The following is a 24759-nucleotide window of genomic DNA, read 5'->3' on the forward strand; positions in this document are numbered from 1 at the left end:
GCACTTTCACACAGGTAGGAACATGGTTTATTTAATCTTTTCTTTGCTTATAAATTTTTATTCAGGTTGGATTTATTTGTATAATATTTGTATAAGTATAACTAAGGATTGATTGTAGAATTTAATGACTTCCCTTCCCCCCCCTCCACCCCCCCCACCTCGTTCCCTACGCCTAATTTGTAACCTACGCCTGATTTTCTAAAGTGTAGACAAGGTTTTTTCGAGCGTACAAAAATCTTCACTTACTCCATTCTAAGTTAGTTTGGAGTAAGTTTTCACTCACGAAACTTTGAAATCAGGCGTAAGTGGCCGGACACGCCCCCTTTTGAAAAAAACATTCTGTTCCAAAGTGAAACTGTTCTACCTGACTAGAACTGGAGCAAACTAAATGTGGAGAATTCCGATTTCTAAGATACTCCGTTCTACACCAGTTGCTCCTAAAAATCAGGAGCAAATCATGTGGAAACTTGTGGCCTATATTTCCAGGCACAAACTACTGCTAAATCATGACAAACTTAATTTCAGTGAGGTTGATTTATATTGCTTGATTTTCCAATTCCAGCCCCAGTTTATCAATGAACCATCTTGTGGCATACAGATGGACATTTTAAAAACTAAGTATGATTAGAATAATAGATAATGAACTAGTTGCTATTAAATCGAACTGGTTTTGGCCACTACCTATTAACCTATTCATCAAGACAAAATAAAGCAGCTCTTCTTATGCTGGGTTTTGTGGACTGCAAGGAAAATCGGCTCCCAATGAGCAGACCATACGCAGCCAGCCCAACTACAATTTGCCAAGCCTAGTGACTGTTTTTATTGGGTCTTCCTGGCTGCCGGCTTTAGTTTATCTGACCTGGGTGAGTGTTCTTCAGGGTGGTTGTGTGGGTCCTGCGCATCAGAAGCTGATGGCTTCTGCTCCCCACTAAAGCGAATATAAAAGTAAATTAAGCCTAACAGTGCGATTCACATAATGCAAGCGTACGAGGCAGAGCAAGACTGGGAAAAATACCATAACTCACCACGCAATGAATCAGAACAGTTTACAATTAGTGTGATGTTGCAAATCCATGACAAATATGTCAGACTGAATCTTTCTCCAGAACTGCTGAATAAGAGATTGAAATGATTTACAGATATTGCAATCTTTGCGTTCCGTAATCGAACGATTGTTTCCTCACCTTGTTATAATATTGCAGCTGGACAGTGTGCCACTGTCCATCACTCACGCCTCCTGGGATGAAAGGGGTTACCGTCGTTGTTGACTCACCTGTTTTGAAACAAAAATGCTACATTTAATAAGTTGCTTCTATTCATAGGAACCTATCAACAGTAGACCATCCAGTCCCTGTTCCACCATTCAGTGAGATCGTGGCTGGCTGATCTCACTTCTCGTGTTAGCCATCTTTAGAGTTTCTGCTTTGACTTTTTATATTGCAGTTTCCTCCCCTCAAACCTCTTCTTTTGAGCCATCATCCCTTGTCTCTCTAATCTCTCCTGTCTTCCAACCTATCACAGACCTTCCCTTTCGTTCTTTCTTCCCCTCCCCCTTTCAGTGCTGGTTAAGAATCCATTCTTTCCGAACACTCTCCAGTTCTGACACAGGGTCATTGACCCGAAACGTTAACTCTGCTTTCTCCCCACAGATGCCGTTTGACCCGCTGAGATTTCCAGCAGTTTTTGTTTTTATTCCAGATTCCAGAATCCGCAGTATTTTGCTTTCGCTTTTCTTGCTGGTTTCTGGTCCCACAGATGTGATGGTTGGCGGACTATTTAATCACAAAGTCCATCACTCCAACAGCCTGATTCTATCCTCAGGCATCATCCACATACGTGTACTTCTGGCAGATATCACGGAGCAAGACCCTTGTCCAATTTCCCTGATCTCTCCCAGCTCAAGCCTGCTAAGCCACGATGGGGATTTGCAATATGTATTTTGAAGATTTTATTCGCTTCTCCAGTTTCCTTTATTAATCCACCAGCGATGGGCTGCAGCTGCTTTCTAGTAGATAGAGAGCAGCCTGAGCCAATTGTAGAGCTTAATACTGCATTGATGGAGATTGGCTAACTCGGAGACTTGGGATTGAAGCTCTGACCATCTGGTATGATGGCTAGTACTCTGCCAGGAGGCACTGTTAGTGACTAAAACTTGGGGAGCTTTCTGTGAGATTCTGTTGTCAATTCATTCATCGAAATCAATGGGGAAACTGAAAATAGGAAATAAGAGCTGGAGCCAGTTAGATCTGACTGGTATATACCCCTCCGCATACTATGCTACTCAACTGTAATCAGTAAAGAGCAAAAATATTAAATCTGATGACATATTCCCCACCTGGTGCTTATTTTAGCCCCTAAAATGCGACAGAAAGTTTGTTTCTTTCTAAAGGCTAACTGACCAGGGTGTTGTGCTGGGCACTGGAATGACAGAATTGTTAGCAGGTCACATACTGTGTCCAGAACATCCCATGTACAACTTCCAACCAAATACCTAAAGTAGGCACCCACTACGCAGTCATTAGATTTTTGTAGCTAAGTTTTGTTCCTCCATTTATTTTTCCTCTTTTTTTTCATTTTTCTCCCTCAGGGCTGATTGCACAGTGTTGTTTCTTTCATCAGGAATGCAGGATAGTCTCAACCACAGGTTTCACTATAGTCACAGGCAATGCCATTCTGTGATCAGCCAACAGGAATAGCAATTCAAGTAGGGCAAGCTGCCACAAGAGTCTGTATCTCACAGCAGGATGCAAAATATGGGGTGGATTCAGAAAAGGTTCTTACATTATCCTGTCTCTAACTTATAAGCCTAGAACTTACTATTGGCAATATTAAGAACATAAGTATTGTGTTCCTAACACAGATGAGATGGCACATAGGGAGGTTAAAGTAACAGTGATCTCAGTCTTTATTAAGACACTCCAGAGTGAGGTACAGGCATTTGGGTGCCGGCTTATATACAGTGCTCCCAAGGGATGCTGGGATCCCTTGGGACTTCAGGGGATGCGCTCCCTGGTGGCGGAATATGGGAGTGCATGCTTTACAGATACACAACATCACTCCGCCCCCCACCCCCCACCCCAAAGTCAAAGTGAAAACTATTTACAAGGTGAGGCGGTTGGGAGCCTTTCTTTCCCTGGTGGACCGCCTCGGTACAAATGTCTGTTCTGGTGTGTTGGCTGTGCCCCCGCTGGGCTGGCATGTTGTTGGCCCTGCAGGCCTGCTGGGTGAGCCTGGCCTTACTGGGCTGTTGGGCGTGATGGGTTCAATTTCCTGGTCCGGGGTGGTGTCGTTGATCCTTTGGGTGTGTGTTGTGGGCTCAAAAAAGGTGGTGTCTGCTGTGGGTTGTTCAAGGCAGTCTGTGAACCGCAGCCTCGTTTGGTCCAGGTGCTTTCTGCAAATTTGTCCATTGTCTACTTTGACTAAACACCCGACTTCCTTCTTTAGCTATCACAGTGCCCGCGATCCTCTTGGGACCATGTCCATAGTTTAGCACATACACAGGGTCATTCAGATCAATTTCCTGTGACACAGTGGCGCGACCATCGTTTACATTTTATTGCTGCCGCCTGCTCTCTACCTGATCATGCAGGTTGGGGTGAACCAGCGAGAGTCTGATTTTAAGTGTCCTTTTCATGAGTAGCTCAGCCGGGGGCACCCCTGTGAGCGAGTGGGGTCTCGTGCGGTAGCTGAGCAGTACTCGGGACAGGCGGGTTTGGAGTGAGCCTTCTGTGACTCGTTTAAGGCTCAGTTTGATTGTTTGTACTGCCCGCTCTGCCTGCCCATTGGAGGCTGGTTTAAATGGGGCCGAGGTGACATGTTTGATCCCACTGCGGGTCATGAATTCTTTAAATTCGGCACTGGCGAAACATGGCCCGCTGTCACTGACCAGTATGTCAGGCAGGACGTGGGTGACAAACATGGCCCTCAGGCTTTCAGTGGTGGTGGTGGCGGTGCTTCCCGACATTATTTCACATTCAATCCGTTTTCAAAAAGTATCCGCCCCACCAGGAACATTTTACCGAGAAACGGGCCCGCATAGTCGACATGGATCCTCGACCATGGTATGGAGGGCCAGGACCACAAACTTAGTGGTGCCTCTCTGGGCGCGTTGCTCAACCGAGCACACACGCTGCATTGCCATACACAGGACTCTAAGTCAGAGTCGATACCGGAACACCACACATGGAATCTGGCTATCGCTTTCATCATTACTATACCCGGGTGTGTGCTGTGGAGATCCGAGATGAACGTCTCCCTGCCCTTTTTGGGTAGCACTACGCAGTTACCCCACAACAGGCAGTCTGCCTGAATGGACAGCTCGTCCTTTCGTCACTGGAACGGCTTGATTAGCTCTTGCATTTCAACAGGGATGCTGGCCCAGCTCCCATGCAGTACAGAGTTTTTTTACTATGGACAGCAGAGGCTCTTGACTGGTCCAAGTCCTAATCTGGAGGGCCGTGACAAGTGATTTATCCTTTTTAAACGCTTCCATGACCATCAATAAGTCTGTGGGCTGCGCCACCATCAACAAGTTTGCAGGCTGCGCCATTTCCACCCCCGTGGTGGGAAATGGTAGCCGACAGAGAGCATCCGCACAGTTCTCGGTGCCTGGCCTGTGGCGGATGGTATAGTTATATGCTGATAGCGCGAGTGCCCACCTTTGTATGCGGGCTGAGGCATTAGTATTTATCCCCTGGTTTTCAAAGAAACAGGGATGTGAGGGGCTTGTGATCGGTTTCCAGCTCAAATTTGAGGCCAAACAGGTACTGATGCATTTTCTTTACCCCAAACACACACACTAATGCCTTTCTCAATCATGCTGTAGGCCCTCTCGGCCTTAGACAAGTCCTGGAGGCATAGGCGATAGGTTGCAACTTCCCCGCAATGTTAGCTTGTTGTAATACATACCCGACTCCATACGACGATGCATCACATGCTAACACAAGTCTTTTACACAGGGTATACAATACAAGCAGCTTGTTGGAGCATAAAATGTTTCTGGCTTTCTCAAAAGCAATTACTTGTTTTTTTCCCCCATACTCAGTTTTTACTTTACGCAATAACACATGTCGGGGCTCTAAGAGGGTTCTTAACCCCGGTAGGAAGTTACCAAAATAGTTGAGGAGTCCCAGGAATGACTGCAGTTCCGTGACATTCTGTGGCCTGGGCACGTTCCTGATAGCCTCTGTCTTGGCATCTGTGGGCTGAATGCCGTCCGCTGCGATCTTTCTCCCCAAAAACTCCACTTCTGTTGCCATGAAGACGCATTTCGGCCTCTTCAGTCGCAGCCCTATGCGATCCAGTCGCTGGAGGCCCTCCTCCAGGTTTTGTAGGTGCTCGACAGTGTCCCGACCCGTGACCAATATGTCGTCCTGAAAAACCACTGTGTGTGGTACCGACTTGAGTAGGTTCTCCATGTTTCTTTGGAAGATCGCTGCAGCTGACCGAATTCCAAACGGGCATCTGTTGTAGATGAACGGTCCTTTGTGCGTGTTGACGCAGGTCAGGCCCTTCGAAGACTCCTCCAGCTCCTGCGTCATGTAGGTCGAAGTCAGGTCAAGCTTCATGAATGTCTTGCCTCCCGCCAACGTCGCAAATAGGTCGTCTGGCTTAGGTAGCGGGTATTGGTCCTGTAGCAAGAAACGACTGATAGCTACTTTATAATCGCCGTAAATCCTGACCGTGCCATCACTTTTGAGTACTGGAACAATCGGGCTGGCCCACTCGCTGAATTCCACTGGGGAGATGATGCCCTCACGTTGCAGCCTGTCCAGCTCGATTTCCATTCTCTCCCTCATCATGTGAGGTACCGCTCGCGCCTTGTGGCGAATGGGTCGTGCCTCTGGGACCAAGTGGATCCGCACCTTCGCCCCCGAAAAGTTTCCAATGCCTGGCTCAAAAAGGAAAGGAAATTTGTTAAGAACCTGGGTATATGAGGCCTCATCGACATGTGATAGCGCTCGGATGTCATCCCAGTTCCAGCGGATTTTGCCCAGCCAGCTCCTTCCAAGCATTGTGGGGCCATCGCCCGGGACAATCCAGAGTGGTAGTTCGTGCACCGTGCCCTCGTAGGTGACCTTGACCATGGCGCTGCCCAGGACAGTGATGCGCTCTTTGGTGTACATTCTCAGTTTCGTGTGGATGGGGCTCAGGGCTGGTCTGAGTGCCTTGTTGCACTACAGTCTCTCAAACATCTTTTTACTCATGATGGATTGGCTAGCGCCAGTGTCCTGTTCCATGGCTACGGGCAAGTTATTCAATTTTACATTTAGCATTATAGGTGGACATTGTCGAAAATATGTGCACCCTGTGTACTTCAGCATCTGCCTCCTCTCTCTGAGGCTCGAAATTGCTTTGATCCACCATGGACCGATTTTCCTCTGCCACGTGGTGGTTAGCAGGTTTTGCAGAGCTTGCAGCTCGTTGGAGGTGCTCCATTGTTCCACAGTTCTTGCAAACATAACCTTTGAAGCGGCATGAATAGGCTGAATGGAAGCCTCCACAATGCCAACAAGGTGTGAATTGCCTTGCATTCATCCTTCGTTGCGGACTCTGAGTCATCTGGATCACCTGAGGCCTGCTGGCGGTTGCAGACTCGTGGTTTCTGCCCTGTACATTTCTGCTCGCAAACACAGTTCCAGTTATTTTATGAACATGGCTAGCACTTGTGTGCTGAGAGATTTGTTTGGTGTTATCACTGGTGGACATAAACGCCTGTGCTATCGCAATGGTCTTACTGAGGGTCGGTGTCTCTACAGTCAAAAGTTTTCATAGGATGGTCTCGTGGCCAATGCCCAGTACAAAAAAGTCTCTGAGCATCTGCTCCAGGTAGCCATCAAACTCACATTGTCCTGCAAGTCGCCTTAGCTTGGCAATGTAGCTCGCCACTTCCTGACCTTCAGATCGCTGGCACATGTAGAACTGATACCTCGCCATCAGCACGCTCTCCCTCGGGTTAAGATGCTCCCGAACCAGTGTACACAGCTCCTCATATGACTTATCTGTGGGTTTCACTGGAGCCAGAAGATTCTTCATGAGGCTGTAGGTCGGTGCCCCGCAGACTGTGAGGAGGACCACTCTCCTTTTTGCAGCTCTTACTTCTCCGTCCAGATCGTTGGCTACAAAGTACTGGTCTAGCCGTTCGAATAGGCCTCCCAGTCCTCACCCTCTGAGAACTTCTCCAGAATGCCCACAGTTTGCTGCATTTTTGCGTTAGATTCATATACTCGTCGCCAGTTATTGTGTTCCTTACACAGATGAGACTGCACACAGAGAGGTTAAAGTAACAGTGACCTCAGTCTTTATTAAGATACTCCAGAGTGAGGAACAGGCCTTAGGGGCCGACTTATATACAGTGCTCCCAAGGGTTGCTGGGATCCCTGGTGGCGGAATATGGGAGTGCATGCTTTACAGATACACAACAATAAGAACATAAGAAATAGGAGGAGTAGGCCATACGGCCCCTCGAGCCTGCTCCACCATTTAATACGCACATGGCTGATCCGATCATGGACTCAGGTCCACTTCCCTGCTCGCTCCCCATAACCTCTCAGCGGTTAAGAAACTGTGTATCTCTGTCTTAAATCTACTCAATAACCCAGCTTCCACAACTCTCTGAGGCAGCGAATTCCACAGATTCACTGAGAAGAAATTCCTCCTCATCTCAGTTTTAAATGGGCGGCCCCTTATTCCACGATTATGCCCCCTAGTTCTAGTCTCCCCTATCAGTGGAAACATCCTCTCTGCATCCACCTTGTCAAGCAACGTCATAATCTTATACATTTCGATAAGATCATCTCTCATTCTTCTGAATTCCAATGAGTAGAGGCCCAACCTACTAAACCTTTCCTCATAAGTCAACCCCCTCATCTCCGGAATCAACCTAGTGAACCTTCTCTGAACTGCCTCCAAAGCAAGTATATCCTTTCTTAAATATGGAAACCAACACTGTACGCAGTATTCCAGGTGTGGCCTCACCAATACTCTGTACAACTGTAGCAAGACTTCCTTGCTTTTATACTCCATCCCCTTTGCAATAAAGGCCAAGATTCCATTGGCCTTCCCGTTCACTTGCTGTACCTGCATAGTAACCTTTTGTGCTTCATGCACAAGTACCCCCAGGTCCTGCTGCAGTGCAGCACTTGGCAATTTTTCTCCATTTAAATAATAACTTGCTCTTTGATTTTTTTCTGCCAATTTTTCTGCTAACCTTACACTTTCCAACATTATACTGCATCTGCCAAATTTTTGCCCACTCACTTAGCCTGTCTATGTCCTTTTGCAGATTTTTAGTAGAAAGACACCTCACGTGCTCATATGAACAAAATAAATGGGTTAATGCCTGCATTGGAATAACTAATAATGTCATGCGAATGTGTTAATTATTCAGACACTAATATCACCAACAGTAATTTGTAGACTATAAAAAGGAGAAAGCAGAAATCTCCTCCAGATATTGCAATATTGGATTCATCATTCAATGGGTTTAAACTTATAACTTTATTGTATAATCTACCACAGTAGTCATACACCTCATTTACTTTACAAAATTGCCTCCAACAAACACTGCTTAAGGCAATCTTATAAAGATAACCATTCCAGTGCTGTCGAAGGCACCAAGATATCTTTTCAAAGGAAGTGTCATGTAGTGATCTTGACTACAGAGTACCACTGGCAGCTAATCTAAACAGTGGCCATTTTCAACATTGTTGGCCGGACACATCTTTCCCCGGCATCAAGGATGATCCTGGCCAGATTTGGAATTATGACTTCACACCATTTGCACAAGCATGAGCTTCACAAAATGTGCAACTCTGTTATTTCCACATTTATGACTACAGGGCATACATCTTGCAAATGCTCAGTCAGCAATTATCATTGAATCTGCCCAGCAGTATAAAAGGGCAGGTTCAGCAGAGACCGGAACATAAAATACAGCCAACAGCAATGCTGTAATATAAATGGATGCCAGTTAATACGCAATCAACATATTTATACCAGGGCATTGGGGTGGCAAGGGAGTCTCAACTGCAATCAGGCTGAGGGCTTTCCTGCAGGATAAGCTTCATTCAGCTCACTCAGTGTGCGTATGAAAGATAAGAGAAACTAGTCTCCCTTCTTGCACCTTCTTTCGTTGGAGCCATCCCTGTTGTGGTCACATCCATGGAGAAGTCTGTGTACAAAACCATTGTAGTTCCTCAGCAAGGAGGGTACCTTAGATGCAGTTATTATTTTGTAGGTAGCGGGGCATGGAATGGAGAAAATCTGAAGCAAAATATTTGTTATTTAACAGGGAGGTGACGGCTGACTGCTATGCGGGCAGGTACAGCAGGAGGTGCGAGGTCGGGGCAAAGGAGCGACAAAAGTTCGTAGAGGGATGTGATCGGGGTCCAGGAGAGACGCGAGTTCGGGGCTCAGAAGAGGCGAGGGCCCAGGGGCAGCACGGGTCAGCCCACACTGTGATATGTGTGCGCACTAGGTCCATGCAGCAGAGCTGGTCTCCAGTCGTCTTGGTTAATCCTTGCCACTGAACCCAAGACCTAGCTGTCAAGCCCGTGTGGTGGCTGGAATATTAGGTCCTTCATTGAAACACCTGTGAATTCATCCCTTTTCGACGTAGAAGCAAGTCATCCTCATTTCGAGGGACTGCCTATGATGATGATGATGGTATGAATGAACATTAGGGCAGGTAGTCAGGGTTACAAATCCATCAATGAAAGCCATGGTCTCACCTGCTCAGTATCAGGTGATGGCATAGATTTATAATTAGTTCCATGCATCATTTGGAAGAACGCTTCAGGTTTTTCTACAAGAAAAAACTCCTCCCCTTTATTGCAGTTATATTATGCAGGGAATGCCTCAAATATCTTAACGAATCGTCATCAGCTCCTCAATCAAATCATAAAGCCACCAGTCCTGAGTCACACCAAGACAGTAAATATTAAATTACCTGCAGAGAATGTTAACTGGATCTGTTCATTAATAATCTCCAAGGCAATAAAGTCATGCTTTTCATTAAAACGTCCATTATACAACAGCAAGCCATTCTTCTCCTTGGTAGCAAATCTGGAAAATAAAAACATGCTTATTCCATTTAGAAAGTGCAAAGCAAAACTCTCCTCTAGATATTACAATATTAGATTTGTTCATTCAATGAGCTTGGTTTGGAATTCTACTGCATTGTATATCACAAAGACTTAATGTGATGTCACCTTCTTCCACACAAGCTACCACTGTCGTGAAGTAAATAGTCCATCCACCTGATGATTAAGTGAACCTTTTAATTATTAATTTAGGGTGAGCTAATTTTTAAAACTTGGCATGTCCATTTTTGTGAAAATATGGTCAAAAAAATTGCGCAATGGTAATTTTCTATTGAAGGGGCACTGCCCTTTCGCTAAGTGAGTGGGCAGTTGAACATCCAAGTACAGCATGCCATAATCCAACAAGGCAGTAGATAGCAAATCCAGCAGGTGGTTCTTAATAATGCTGCATTTAACTGTTTTTTTTTTTAAGTGTAATTTTCATGAAGAGTGCGAATATCAAATTATTGAAACTCTTTAAATATTGCATTCCTGGAAATAAATAATTTGCATTTATATCAGTTTTCATATCCTAAGAACGTCCATAAAGTACAGTTAATAAATGACTTTTAAAGTGTAGTCACTTGTTTTTTTTTTTAAGACAAATACTGCATCAGACTCTCAGTGCATTACTGGCTTGTTTACCACTATGTGGCTAGCTTCTTCATATTAGGTATTTCTGTCTTTCAAGGTAGAGTGTCCCTGAAGGTGTCATCATCATAGGCAGTCCCTCGGAATCGAGGAAGATTTGCTTCCACTCTTAGAATTCTTAGGTGGCTGAACAGTCCAATACGAGAGCCACAGTCCCTACAATAGGGACAGTTGAGGGTAAAGGAGGGAGGGATAGGTTTGCCGCGCGTTCCTTCCGCTGCCTGCGCTTGTTTTCTGCACGCACACGGCGATGAGACTCGAGGCGCTCAGCGCCCTCCCGGATGCACTTCCTCCACTCAGGGCAGTCTTTGGCCAGGGACTCCTCGGTGTCGGTGGGGATGCCGCACTTTATCAGGGAGGGTTTGAGGGTGCCCTTGTAATGTTTCCTCTGTCCACCCTTGGCTCGATTGCCATGAAGGAGTTCTGAGTAGAGTGCTTGCTTTGGGAGTCTCGCTCTGGCCTGGCCAGCAGAGCTGATCAAGCGTGGTCAAGTGCTTCAATGCTGGGGATGTTGGCCTGGTCGAGGACACTAATGTTGGTGTGTCTGTCCTCATAGGGTTTTAGTAGGATCTTACGGAAGCATCATTGATGGTATTTCTTGGCTCAGAGGCATGGACCATGTACAGTAAACACCTCAAGTCGCTGAAGGTGTATAGCATTGCCGTCCGCACAAACAATGCACATTTAGAAGCACAGAAGTTTGGGAATGATACCTCACATAAAATATTTAACAGGTAAACTCAAGACATTGTTTAAAGATGAATTGCAGAAGAACTGAACGTTTGTTGCATTTGTAGTTGTTACGAACAGAATCTATCCCCAGGAATCAGAGAAAACAGCTCAAAAAAATGTGACCTGCTATTTCTGATGTTAGTTCCAATCCCTGTTATCCATACAATAATACAACACAGACTAGACTACAAACAGCACAAAAACAACAAAAGTTAGTTCAATTTAGCATGTCTAAAAATTCCAAAATTGACCTGGATTCCAATAGTGGCAGAAGCTTTCTTCCTTTTTGTTGGATACAAAAAGAAATATTCACAAATACACCATAAACTAGAAACTTTGGAACCATCTTGCCTTCACAAAAGGTAATGGAGGCAAAATTGTCCTGTGCCCCTGTTAGGGGCTGTAACCAGCTACGGCCGGGACTTTCTGCGCCCGGCGCATATGTCCCACCCCTGCCACTGAATTGAACTTACCGCCCCCTCAAAGGAAGTGGAGCGCAATCCCACGCACTCCACTTCCTTTAGGGGAGGTTCCCGGGGCGCTTCTGGGGTGGGGAGTGAAGCACTACGCGGATGCTCCCACCTGATTAAATCTTCGTCTGAAGAGATTTCATTGCATCCATGGGTTGGCAGCAGGATAGAAATTAGCTGGGGTTCCCACTGCTCATTGCTATCCAGTGACCCCTTTCTATAAAGTAAGCATTCATGGACACCACATGGACGTAGGATCAGTGTGCTGCTATTGTGGTAAAGTAGCCTGCAGGCCCTGACTGTCTCAGCTCACACATGAAGAATGGCCATTTGGATTTGATACTGAAGCAGTGTTAGCATCCATGGAGCCATAGCCCAGCATCAATCAACATCGAGGGAGCGTTCAAAACTGGAAAAGACAAAAGTGTCAAACTTCTGGGACACTCTTTCCTTGCTCCACTAAAAATGCATGAAAGTGCTACGCTACTCCATCTTCTCCAGTTATCATGCTCTACAAAGGGTTTTGACTGATGGACTACTCAATTCAAAACAACCTTGAGGTTCACACCATAAATTCATGAACACGTCATTAATCTGTATCCTCTGATGTTTCATCTGCTTCCAAAACACTCCAGGAACACCATCTACATAAGAACATAAGAAATAGGAGCAGGAGTAGGTCATTTGGCCCCTCGAGCCTGCTCTGCCACTTAATAAGATCATGGCTGATCTGATCATGGAATCAGCTCCACTTCCCTGCCCGCTCCCCATAACCTTTTATTCCCTTATCGCTCAAAAATCTGTCAATCTCCTCTTTAAATATATTCAATGACCCAGCCTCCACAGCTCTCTGGGGCAGAGAATTCCACAGATTTACAACCCTCGGAGAAAAGAGATTCCTCCTCATCTCAGTTTTATATGGGCGTCTCCTTATTCTGAGACTATGTCCCCTAGTTTTAGTTTCCCCTACGAGTGGAAATATCCTCTCTGCATCCACCTTGTCGAGCCCCCTCATTATCTTATATGTTTCAATAAGATCACCTCTCATTCTTCTGAACTCCAATAAGTATAGGCCTAACCGACACAACCTACCTATCTTCATAAGTCAACCCCCTCATCTCCGGAATCAACCTAATGAACCTTCTCTGAACAGCCTCCAATGCAAGTATATCCTTCCTTAAATACGGAGACCAAAACTGTACAGAGTACTCTAGGTGTGGCCTCACCAATACCCTATACAATTGTAGCAGGACCTCTCTGCTTTTATACTCTATCCCCCTTGCAATAAAGGCCAACATTCCATTTGCCTTCCTGATTACTTGCTGTACCTTCCACTAACTTTGTGTGTTTCATGCACAAGGACCCCCAGGTCCCTCTGTACTGCAGCAGTTTGCAATTATTCTCCATTTAAATTATAATTTGCTTTTCTATTTTTTCTGCCAAAGTGGATAACCTCACATTTTCCCACATTATACTCCATCTGCCAATTTTTTGTCCACTCATTTACACTCGGTCCCTTCATCCAAGTCATTAATATAGATTGTAAATAGTTGAGACCCCAGCACCGATCCCTGTGGCATCCCACTAGTTACTGTTTGCCAACTAGAAAATGACCCATCTATCCCGACTCTGTTTTCTGTTAATTAGCCAATCCTCTATCCATGCTAATATATTAACCACAACCCTGTGAACTTTCATCTTGTGCAGTAACCGTTTATGTGGCACCTTATCGAATGCCTCCTGGAAATCCAAGTACATCACATCCACTGGTTCCCCCTTATCCATCCTGCTCATTACATCCTCAAAGAACTCCAGCAAATTTGTCAAACATGATTTCCCTTTCATAAAACCATTTTGACTGATTGATTGAATCTTGCTTTTCCAAATATCCTGCTACTGTTTCCTCAATAATGGACTCCAGCATTTTCCCAACAATAGATGTTAGGCTAACTGGTCTATAGTTTCCTGCTTTCTGTCTGCCTCCTTTTTTAAACAGGGACATTATATTTGCGGTTTTCCAAACCGATGGAACCGCACCAGAATGTAGGGAATATTGGTAGATTACAACCAATGCATCCACTATCTCTGCAGTCACTTCTTTTAAGACCCTAGGATGCAAGCCATCAGGTCCAGGGGACTTGTCTGCCTTTAGTCCTATTATTTTACTGAGTACTACTTCTTTAGTGATAGTGATTGTATCAAGTTCCTGCCACCCTATAATCCCTTGATTATCCACTATTGGGATGTTTTTAGTGTCTTCTACCGTGAAGACCGATACAAAATATTTGTTCAAAGTCTTTGCCATTTCCCTGTTCTCCATTATTAATTCCCCAGTCTCATCCTCTAGGGGACCAACATTTATTTTAGCCACTCTTTTCCTTTTTATGTACCTGTAGAAACTCTTATTATGTTTTTATATTTTGTGCTAGTTTGCTTTCATAATCTATCTTCCCTCTTTTTATTATTTTTTTAGTCCTTTGCTGGCTTTTAAAAGTTTCCCAATCCTCTGGCCTCCCACTAGTCTTGGCCACTTTGTATGCCCTGGTTTTCAATTTGATACCATCCCTTATTATACCACCTGGTGAAACATGATCTGTGACTCTGGATCAGTTCCTATGGAGTGGAGGGTAGCCAATGTAACCCCATTTTTTAAAAAAGGAGGGAAGAGAGAAAACAGGCAATTATAGACTAGTCAGCCTGACATCGTTAGTGGCTAAAATGATGGAATCAATTATTAAGGATGTCATTGCAGCGCATTTGGAAAGAGGTGACATGATAGGTCCAAGTCAGCATGCATTTGTGAAAGGGAAATCATGCTTGACAAATCTTCTGGAATTTTTTGAGGATGTTTCCAGCAGAGTGGACAAGGGAGAACCAGTGGATGTGGTGTATTTGGACTTTCAGAAGGCTTTCGATAAGGTCCCACACAAGAGATTAATGTGCAAAGTTAAAGCACATGGGATTGGGGGTAGTGTGCTGACGTGGATTGAGAACTGGTTGGCAGACAGGAAGCAAAGAGTAGGAGTAAATGGGGACTTTTCAGAATGGCAGGCAGTGGCTAGTGGGGTACCACAAGGTTCTGTGCTGGGGCCTCAGCTGTTTACATTGTACATTAATGATTGAGATGAGGGGATTAAATGTAGTATCTCCAAATTTGCGGATGACACTAAGTTGGGTGGCAGTGTGAGCTGCGAGGAGGATGCTATGAGGCTGCAGAGTGACTTGGATAGGTTAGGTGAGTGGGCAAATGCATGGCAGATGAAGTATAATGTGGATAAATGTGAGGTTATCCACTTTGGTTGTAAAAACAGAGAGACAGACTATTATCTGAATGGTGACAGATTAGGAAAAGGGGAGGTGCAAAGAGACCTGGGTGTCATGGTACATCAGTCATTGAAGGTTGGCATGCAGGTACAGCAGGCGGTTAAGAAGGCAAATGGCATGTTGGTCTTCATAGCGAGGGAATTTGTGTACAGGGGCAGGGATGTGTTACTCCAGTTGTACAGGGCCTTGGTGAGGCCACACCTGGAGTATTGTGCACAGTTTTGGTCTCCTAACTTCAGGAAGGACATTCTTGCTATTGAGGGAGTGCAGCGAAGGTTCACCAGACTGATTCCCGGGATGGCGGGACTGACATCAACTGGGCTTGTATTCACTGGAGTTCAGAAGAATGAGAGGGGAAATCATAGAAACGTTTAAAATTCTGACGGGTTTAGACAGGTTCGATGCAGGAAGAATGTTCCCAATGTTGGGGAAGTCCAGAACCAGGGGTCACAGTCTAAGGATAAGGGGTAAGCCATTTAGGACCGAGATGAGGAGAAGCTTCTGCACCCAGAGAGTGGTGAACCTGTGGAATTCTCTACCACAGAAAGTTGTTGAGGCCAATTCACTAAATATATTCAAGAAGGAGTTAGATGAAGTCCTTACTACTAGGGGGATCAAGGGGTATGGCGAGAAAGCAGGAATGGGGTACTGAAGTTGCATGTTCAGCCATGAACTCATTGAATGGCGGTGCAGGCTCGAAGGGCCAAATGGCCTACTCCTGCACCTATTTTCTATGTTTCTATGTTTCTATGTGACATAAAACCTTGCGAGAGGATGATTTTTCTTGGACTATTATTGCCTTTTCTTAATAAAACCATAAGATGTTTAGCAACTCCTTGTTAGATATTCCAATATCTTACCCAAATTACAATTATTGATGCAGAAATCTAGACCAAGAGTGCCAGCTCCTGTCCTCATCCCATATCAACACACACACACTGCCAAGCAAGGGTCTCTGGAAGAGTAGAAACCCTGGCCAATTTCTCCCCCTAACAAGAGGCATCGAGGCTAGGTACACTACCTTTATCACAAGTGGGAATTCTTGCTTATCTACCTTTACCTAACCCAGGTGAATTAAAGCGAATTCTAACAGCCCTACCCCTTCCCCAGCTCAGACTGGAGATCGAAGCTTTGCTCTACCTGGTCTGTATGGCTCAGCGACTCACTGCATAAACTTGCTGACTCATCAGAGAAACGTCATTTGGGCCATGCTATAAAATGTTCACACAACAACTTGTATTTATATAGCACCTTTAACCTCGTAAAACATCTCAAGGCGCTTCACAGGAGTGTTATCAAACAAAATCTGCCACAGAACCATATAAGGAGATATTAGGAAAGATGGCCAAAAGCTTGGTCAAAGAGGTAGCTTTTAAGGAGCGTCTTGAAGAAAGAGAGAGAGGCAGAGAGGTTTAGGGAGGGAATTCCAGACCTTAGGGCTGAGGCAGCTGAAGGCGCAGCCGTCAATGTTGGAGCAATTAAAATAGGGGATACGCAAGAAGTCAGAATTGGAAGATGCGGAGATCTCAGAGCGCTGTCGGAGGTTAGAGAGGGGTGAGGCCATGGAGGGATTTGAAAACAAGGATGAGAATTTTTAAATTGAGGCGTTGCCGGACCGGGAGCCAATGTAGGTCAGCGAGCACAGGAGGTGATGGGTGAATGGGACTTGGTGCGAGTTAGGACAAGGACAGCAGAGTTTTAGGTGAGCTCAACTTTACAGATGATGTGGATGGCTGTGAAGAACTAATATAAAAAGTGGAGTTGATTAACATTGACAAATACTATCAAAAAGAATGTATTCTATTGAACAGCTACAGCTTTATAAAATATACCTGCAGGACATATCCATTGAGACATTCATGAGTAATGCAGGTTACGTTTGTGAGCAAGTTATATGAGTAACACTTTAATGGTAACCAATCAATTCTGGTTTTGCAGTTCTGATGCAAGATGATAACCCTGTTTACACAGTCTTTGTTCCTTTGTGTACCTGGTATGGATTCAAATCTACAATGAAATACACAGTATTAGCCCTATATTAATGACTCATACAGGTGGAAAAAACTCACTTCCCCAGCCATGGCTTTTATTATAGAGACTAACTATTTGTACTGCACTTTTTTGACCAACAGACGACAAGCTCTGCCTCCTGTCAAGCTCCGCCCCCTCCTGGCCCGAATCATTCCATGCGCGTGTTGACGAGCAGCAGGACCTGAGCCTCTGACTCTCCCCGCGGCCGGCCTGGGCCCAATGGCAGCGAGTCTGGGCCTGACCTCGGCAGGGGGTGTCTGATGGTGACAGTCCTGAACCCAATGGCAGCGGTCCTGGATCTGAAGGCTGGGGGGAGAGAGGCTGGGGGGAGAGAGAGAGAGAGAAGCTGGGGAGAGAGAGAGAGAGAGAGAGAGAGAGAGAAGGGCTGGGGGAGGGAGAGAGAGAGAGGGTGGGGGGGCTGGGGAAGAGAGAGAGAGAGAGAGAGAGAAGGGCTGGGGGAGGGAGAGAGAGAGAGAGAGAGGGTGGGGGGGCTGGGGAGAGAGAGAGAGAGAGAGAGAGAAGGGCTGGGGGAGGGAGAGAGAAAAAGAGAGAGAGAGGCTAGGGAGAGAGAGAGAGGCTGGGGAAGAGAGAGAGGCTGGGGAAGAAAGAGGCTGGGTGTGAGAGAGAGAGAGAGAGAGAGAGAGAGTGAGGCTTGGGGTGAGAGAGAGAGAGAGAGAGAGAGAGAGTGAGGCTGGGTGTGAGAGAGAGAGAGAGAGGCAGGCTGGGGGTGAGAGAGAGAGAGAGAGAGGCTGGGAGTGTGTGAGAGAGAGAGTGAGGCTGGGGGTGAGAGAGAGAGAGAGAGAGAGTGAGGCTGGGGGTGAGAGAGAGAGAGAGAGAGAGAGAGAGAGAGTGAGGCTGGGGGAGAGAGAGAGAGAGAGAGAGTGAGGCTGGGGGAGAGAGAGAGAGGCTGGGGTGGGGGGAGAGAGAGAGGCTGGGGGGGAGAGAGAGAGAGGCTGGGGGGGGAGAGAGAGAGAGGCTGGGGGGGGAGAGAGAGAGAGGCTGAGGGGGAAAGAGAGGAGGCTGAGGGGAGAGAGAGGCTGGGGGGAGAGAGAGAGAGGCTGAGGGGAAAGAGAGGAGGCTGAGGGGAGAGAGAGAGGCTGGGGGGAGAGAGAGAGGCTGGGGGGAGAGAGAGAGGCTGGGGGGAGAGAGAGAGGCTGGGGGGAGAGAGAGAGGCTGGGGGGAGAGAGAGAGGCTGGGGGGAGAGAGAGAGGCTGGGGGGAGAGAGAGAGGCTGGGGGGAGAGAGAGAGGCTGGGGGGAGAGAGAGAGGCTGGGGGGAGAGAGAGAGGCTGGGGGGAGAGAGAGAGAGAGAGAGAGAGAGAGAGAGAGTGCAGCTGGGGGTGAGAGAGAGAGAGAGAGTGAGGCTGGGGGGGAAGAGAGAGAGTGAGGCTGAGGGGAGAGAGAGGCTGGGGGGAGAGAGAGAGGCTGGGGGGAGAGAGAGAGGCTGGGGGGGGGGGAGAGAGAGGCTGGGGGGAGAGAGGCTGGGGGGGGAGAGAGAGAGAGAGAGAGAGAGAGAGAGTGCGGCTGGGGGTGAGAGAGAGAGAGGCTGGGGGGGGGAGAGAGAGGCTGAGGGGGAAAGAGAGGAGGCTGAGGGGAGAGAGAGGCTGGGGGGAGAGAGAGGCTGGGGAGAGAGAGAGAGGCTGGGGGGAGAGAGAGAGGCTGGGGGGAGAGAGAGAGGCTGGGGGGAGAGAGAGAGAGGCTGGGGGGAGAGAGAGAGAGGCTGGGGGGAGAGAGAGAGAGGCTGGGGGGAGAGAGAGAGAGGCTGGGGGGAGAGAGAGAGAGGCTGGGGGGAGAGAGAGAGGGAGAGAGAGAGAGAGAGAGTGCGGCTGGGGGTGAGAGAGAGAGAGAGAGGCTGGGGGGAGAGAGAGGGAGAGGCTGGGGGGAGAGAGAGAGAGAGAGAGAGAAAGAGAGGCTGGGGGGAGAGAGAGATAGAGAGGGGCTGGGGGGAGAGAGAGAGAGAGAGAGAGAGGCTGGGGGGAGAGAGAGAGAGAGAGGCTGGGGGGAGAGAGAGAGAGGCTGGGGGGGGGGGAGAGAGACTGGTGGGGGAAAAGAGAGAGGGAAAGAGAGACACGGGAGGGGGAGGTCGGAGGGGAGAGAGGGAACTTCCGGAAGATGGATCACGTTCTTCCAAACCCCTACAAAGGACATCATTGGAGTGGATGATATCCAGAAGTCACTACACTGTCACGATTCACTTCATACTCATTAAACCTGTTAACAATCCGTACACAATGCCCATCTATAGTCGGGGGGAGGGGGGGGGGGGAGGTAAAGAGGATGCACTTGGACTGGGGTAAGGCACTTTGACTGGCCCTTGCTGTCTTCTGGGGAGCTCTGTCCTCTGTCGCTTCAGGAAGTCAAAGTGGATCGAGTTACAATTTGCAAAGTCAGTAAGACCTTGGGATGGGCGGTTCCAGTGACACATTCCTGCAAAACTTCAGGGTGTGGCTTAATCTCCAAGGGGACCAATCAGAAACAAAGGGTGGAGCATGGCAGCCATTTTGGCAGTACAAATAAATGCGTCCTTTATAATATAGAAATGTCTCTGGTTTTAACACTGAGTAACCATGAGTTTGGTGTCTGCCTTTCAATTATACTGTTCCTTTCCAGTCAACAGGAGACACTGGAATGGTAAAGTAATATTGCTAATCTGCCTTGTACGCATGTGTGAAATGAATCCACCACCTTAAACATTCACTTCCTCCACCACTGGTGCACTGTGGTTGCAGTGTGTACCATCTACAAGATGCACTGCAACAACTCGCCAAGGCTTCTTCGACAGTACCTCCCAAACCCACAACCTCTACCACGTAAATGGGCAGCAGGTGCATGGGAACACCATCAGCTGCAAGATCCCCTCCAAGTTACACTCCATCCTGTTGGAAATATATTGCCGTTCCTTCATCATCGCTGGGTCAAAATCCTGGAACTCTCTCCCTAATAGCACTGTGGGAGTACCTTCACCACACAGACTGCAGCAGTTCAAGAAAGTGGCTCACCACCACCTTCTCAAGGGCAATTAGGGATGGGCAATAAGTGCTGGCCTTGCCAGCGACGCCCACATCCCAGGAACAAATAAATAAAAAAATTAAAAGTTCCATGATCTGTATTGGCAAATTCCTAGTTAATTGTCCTGAACATCAGGAATGCAGGAAAGGCAGCTTCCTATACTTCAGAATTCTTATAAAATGCATCTCGTTTGGTGATGACACAGACTACTGAGAATTTTAAAATTCCATTTATTATGAAAGTTAGCACATAGTTTAAACATTGTACAAATATTTTATCTTCAAATGTTGAGCAAATAAACCTCACTAAATGCGTGAGGCACAGACTTTTTCGCACTAACAGCTATTTTATAAACTATCCCTCTGCAGCCCAGAGACCATCTCCTCCCACCCAACGTATGACTGACAGCATGGAGCCCAATTTTTGTTCCTGTCACTCTCTCTAATTGTGCAAGATGTTGTAAAGCTCTGCAGCTGATAACAGGGCCAGCATTTCCTGACTTTGTTCTGGTTAGATCCTGAAGTGCAGCATTTTAGTCACAGCAGCATTTTTCAACATCTGTACATGATGAAGTAGTTACCCCCACCCTGCCCCCTCCCCCTACATCGACTCTCGCTTCCCATTCCAGAAGGTGATGAATCTTTTTTTGGCTTGCATACTGGTAGCACAGTGCTGATTTTCCATCTCTAAACCTAGAATGTTTACAGGCTGTTTGATCATGGAGGCCATCACAACCAAGCTTGATCCTGGTCTCACCTATCCATAATGACGCATCCAGCAGAATTCACTGGTTAGTGATCAGGAAAGAGAGAACTCTGAGACAATTGCACTACCCCAACAACTGCCTTGGCTGAAAGCAGCTAACTTAACACAGCCACCAGTTCTCAAGGCGTTAAATTCACAGGCCAGTAGGACTGATAGGTGTAGATTAAATTTCAAATGGGGTGTTTGAACCAGCATCGTAGAGACAATGAAGGATGATTTGAGATTTCTGTTGCTATGTCAACCTTATTCATATGAGCTCAACAGCTCAACCAAGCTGGTGACTGCCTGGTGAGGAGGTGGGGGTGGGAATAGAGGTGTGGAGGAAGAGTCATAATTTTGATTAAAAACTGACACTAAGTCACTGACTTTAAAGACAGAAAGTTGCAAAAGTTGGAAGCATTGACACTGTAAAGGGTTGCAAGGATGGATGGAATACAGGGGAGGGGAATTACAAATTTAGCTTTGTCAAGCACGTCAAGTAGCACAGTGTTCATTACTTTAATACTACTGCATGCATAAGTTGTAATGATAATAAGTGAAACCAGCAGTAACTGTTGCCTGTTTGTTCAATTTGCTGTGAAATAAAGAACCTTGATGATTCGCATCAAGCCTCAACTCAACATCAAGTTGTAGGATGAAGGAATGGCAGAGATTTTAAATTAATATTTTTTGAAGGAAAAGTCTGGTTGTCCACTTGGCCTGCACACAACAAGAACTTGTATTTATATAGCGCCTTTAACGCAGTGAAACGTCCCAAGGCGCTTCACAGGAGTATTATGCGATAAAAATGTTGACACCAAACCGCGTAAGTAGAAATTAGAACGGGTGACCAAAAGCTTGGTCAAAGAGGTAGGTTTTAAGGGGCGCCTTGAAGCAGGAAAGAGGGGTAGAGAGGCGGAGAGGTTTAGGCATGGAATTCCAGAGCTTAGGGCCTAGGCAACAGAAGTCACAGCCACCAATGATTCAGCGATTATAAATCAGGGATGCTCAAGAGGGAAGAATTAGAGAAGCGCGGGTGTCTCAGGGGTTGGGTGGCAGGGGGAGGGGGGGAGGAAGATTACAGAGACGGGGACGGATTTGAAAATAAGGATGAGAATTTTGAAATCGCGGCGTTGCTTAACCAGAAACCAATGTAGGTCAGTGAGCACAGGGGGTGACACAGCTTAAGCACGGCAACTCATTAGTCTTTCTTCAGTAGTATGCAGCATCAACATTGGGGATTGCTAGTTGTAGTATATTCTCTCAGGCATTTGATGGTGTAGGAAAGCTGAAGACTGCATACTGATGCCACCGTTGCTCATCTTTCTTGTATGATACCGGGTCGAATACTCCTTGGCAGCCCCAGCCAAAATTGGGTGCAATCGCGATAGAGTGTGTTGGACAATGCAAGCGGTGAGGCCGACCACCATCTCAGTGCCTGACCGGGATTTTCCTCCCCCACCCTCATTGGGTCCGCCATTGCCCTCTCCCTTCCTTGCCCGCCGCATGTAAATGGGAATGGGGGTGCTGGGGTCCCAGTCCCATTTCCATGCTCTCCACCACACTTTCCTGCTGCTTCCCGGGACCACCCCGTGGAGATGGCGGCTGGCCCCAAGAAGGCAGTAGGGGGTAAAGTAGGAGTTTGGAACAAACCCCAAACTGTAATTGTACGTATAATTTATAACAGAACAAACTTTTCCTGTCAATCAATAAGTCATGTTTATAAAGAGAAGCAGCGGAATCACGTGGTTGGCAGCTTTATACCACGTTTAACCATACTCCACCTGAGCTGGGAGTGATTGCTGCCATCACTGATAAATTTCCACGGAGGTTCTCCTGATTGTCGTGAATTTGGTGGAAGATGAACGGAAACCCCAAAGAAACATCGTAACTGCCATTTACGCCATGTCTTCAGGATTTCTGTATATTATCCGCTGAAGTTACATTGGGCGATCGGGAGAACATGAACACATAAGAAATAGGAGTAGGAGTAGGCCATATGCCTCCTCGAGCCTTCTCCGCCATTCAATAAGATCATGGCTGATCTGATCTTGGCCTCAACTCCACTTTCATGCCCGCTCCCCATAACCCTCGACTCCCTATAGTTCAAAAATCTGTCCATCTCCACCTTACTTATATTCAATGACACAGCCTCCACAGCTCTCTGGGGGAGAGAATTTGAAAGATTCATGACCCTCTGAGAGAAGAAATTCCTCCTCATCTCTGTTTTAAATGGGCGACCCCCTATTATGAAACTATGCCCCTTAGTTCTAGATTCCCCCATGAGGGGAAACATGTTCTCTGTACCTACCCTGTCAGACCCCCTCAGAAACTTATGTTTCAATAAGATCATCTCTCATTCGTTTAAACTCCAATGAATATAGGCCCAAACTGCTCAACCTCTCTCAATAACTCCTTCATCTCAGGAATCAACCTAGTGAACCTTCTCATAATTGTCTCCAATGCAAGTATATCCCTCCTTAAATAAGGAGACCAAAATTGTACACAGTCATCATCATCGGCAGTCCCTCGAAATCGAGAAAGACTTGCTTCCACTCTAAAATGAGTTCTCAGGTGACTGTACAGTCCAATACGGAAATTACAGTCTCCGACAGTCATCGAAGGAAAGGTTGAGTGGGGAGTCTGATTTGCCGCACGCTCCTCCCACTGTCTGCGCTTGTTTTCTGCATGCTCTCGACAACAAGACTCGAGGTGCTCTGCGCCCTCCCGGATGCCCTTCCTCCACTTTGGGCAGTCTTGAGCCAGGGATTCCCAGGTGTCAGTGAGGATGTTGCACTTTATCAGGGAGGCTTTATGGGTATCCTTGAAACGTTTCCTCTGCCCACCTGGGGCTCGCTTGCTGTGTAGGATTTCCGAATAGAGCGCCTGCTTCGGGAGTCTTGTGTCAGGCATGCGGACAATGTGGCCCGTCCAATGGAGCTGGTCGAGTGTGGTCAGTGCTTCGATGCTGGGGATGTTGGCCTGATCAAGAACACTGACGTTGGTGCGTCTATCCTCCCAAGGGATTTGCAGGATCCTGTGGAGACATCGTTGGTGGTATTTCTCCAGCAATTTGAGGTGTCTGCTATATATAGTCCACGACTCTGAGCCATACAGGAGGGCGGGTATCACTACTGCCCTGTAGACCATAATCTTGGTGCCAGATTTGAGGGCCTGATCCTCGAACACTCTCTTCCTCAGGTGACCGAAGGCTGCGCTGGCGCACTGGAGGCGGTGTTGGATCTCGTCATCAATGTTCACTCTTGCTGATAGTAGGCTCCCGAGGTATTGAAAGCGGGCCATGTTGTCCAAGACCGCACCATGGATTTTGATGACCAGGGGGCAGTGTCATGTGGCGGGGTCAGGTTGGTGGAGAACCTTTGTCATACAGATGTTTAGTGTAAGACCCATGTTTTCGTACGCCTCGGTGAAGATGTTGAAGATGACAACGGAGGCAGCATGAACCTGGAGCAGCTGGAGGGTGATTTATAAATGTTCCCCTGACAATGGAGGTAGCGCGAGCCTGGAGCAACTGGGAGAGATTTATAAATAAGCGTTTCCCTGACAACGGTGGCAGCGCGAGCCTGTACGCAGTACTCTAGGTGTGGTCCCACCGGGCGTGGTCTCACCTGGGAGAATCTCTGCAGAAATTAATGACTTAAGTGTTCGAAACTGGGGAAATGGTAAGTGTTCCATTCTACATCACTAACATCTCTCC

The 24759-nt window shown here is 46.9% G+C and overlaps 1 protein-coding gene across 2 annotated transcripts in view; it reads right to left on the bottom strand.

Moving 5' to 3' along the window:
- celsr2 (cadherin, EGF LAG seven-pass G-type receptor 2) overlaps positions 1-24759 on the bottom strand; it is a 329991-nt gene that overhangs the window by 131628 nt on the left and 173604 nt on the right. For both annotated transcript variants that reach the window (XM_070858973.1, XM_070858972.1), the window contains exons 4-5: positions 9950-10065; positions 1185-1273 (exon numbers count right to left, since the gene is read on the bottom strand). In XM_070858973.1, the coding sequence (XP_070715074.1) occupies positions 1185-1273; positions 9950-10065 (205 nt within the window). The remainder of the gene's footprint in view (positions 1-1184; positions 1274-9949; positions 10066-24759) is intronic.

Source organism: Pristiophorus japonicus, chromosome 17 (assembly GCF_044704955.1).
Source record: "Pristiophorus japonicus isolate sPriJap1 chromosome 17, sPriJap1.hap1, whole genome shotgun sequence".
NCBI lineage: Eukaryota > Metazoa > Chordata > Chondrichthyes > Pristiophoridae > Pristiophorus > Pristiophorus japonicus.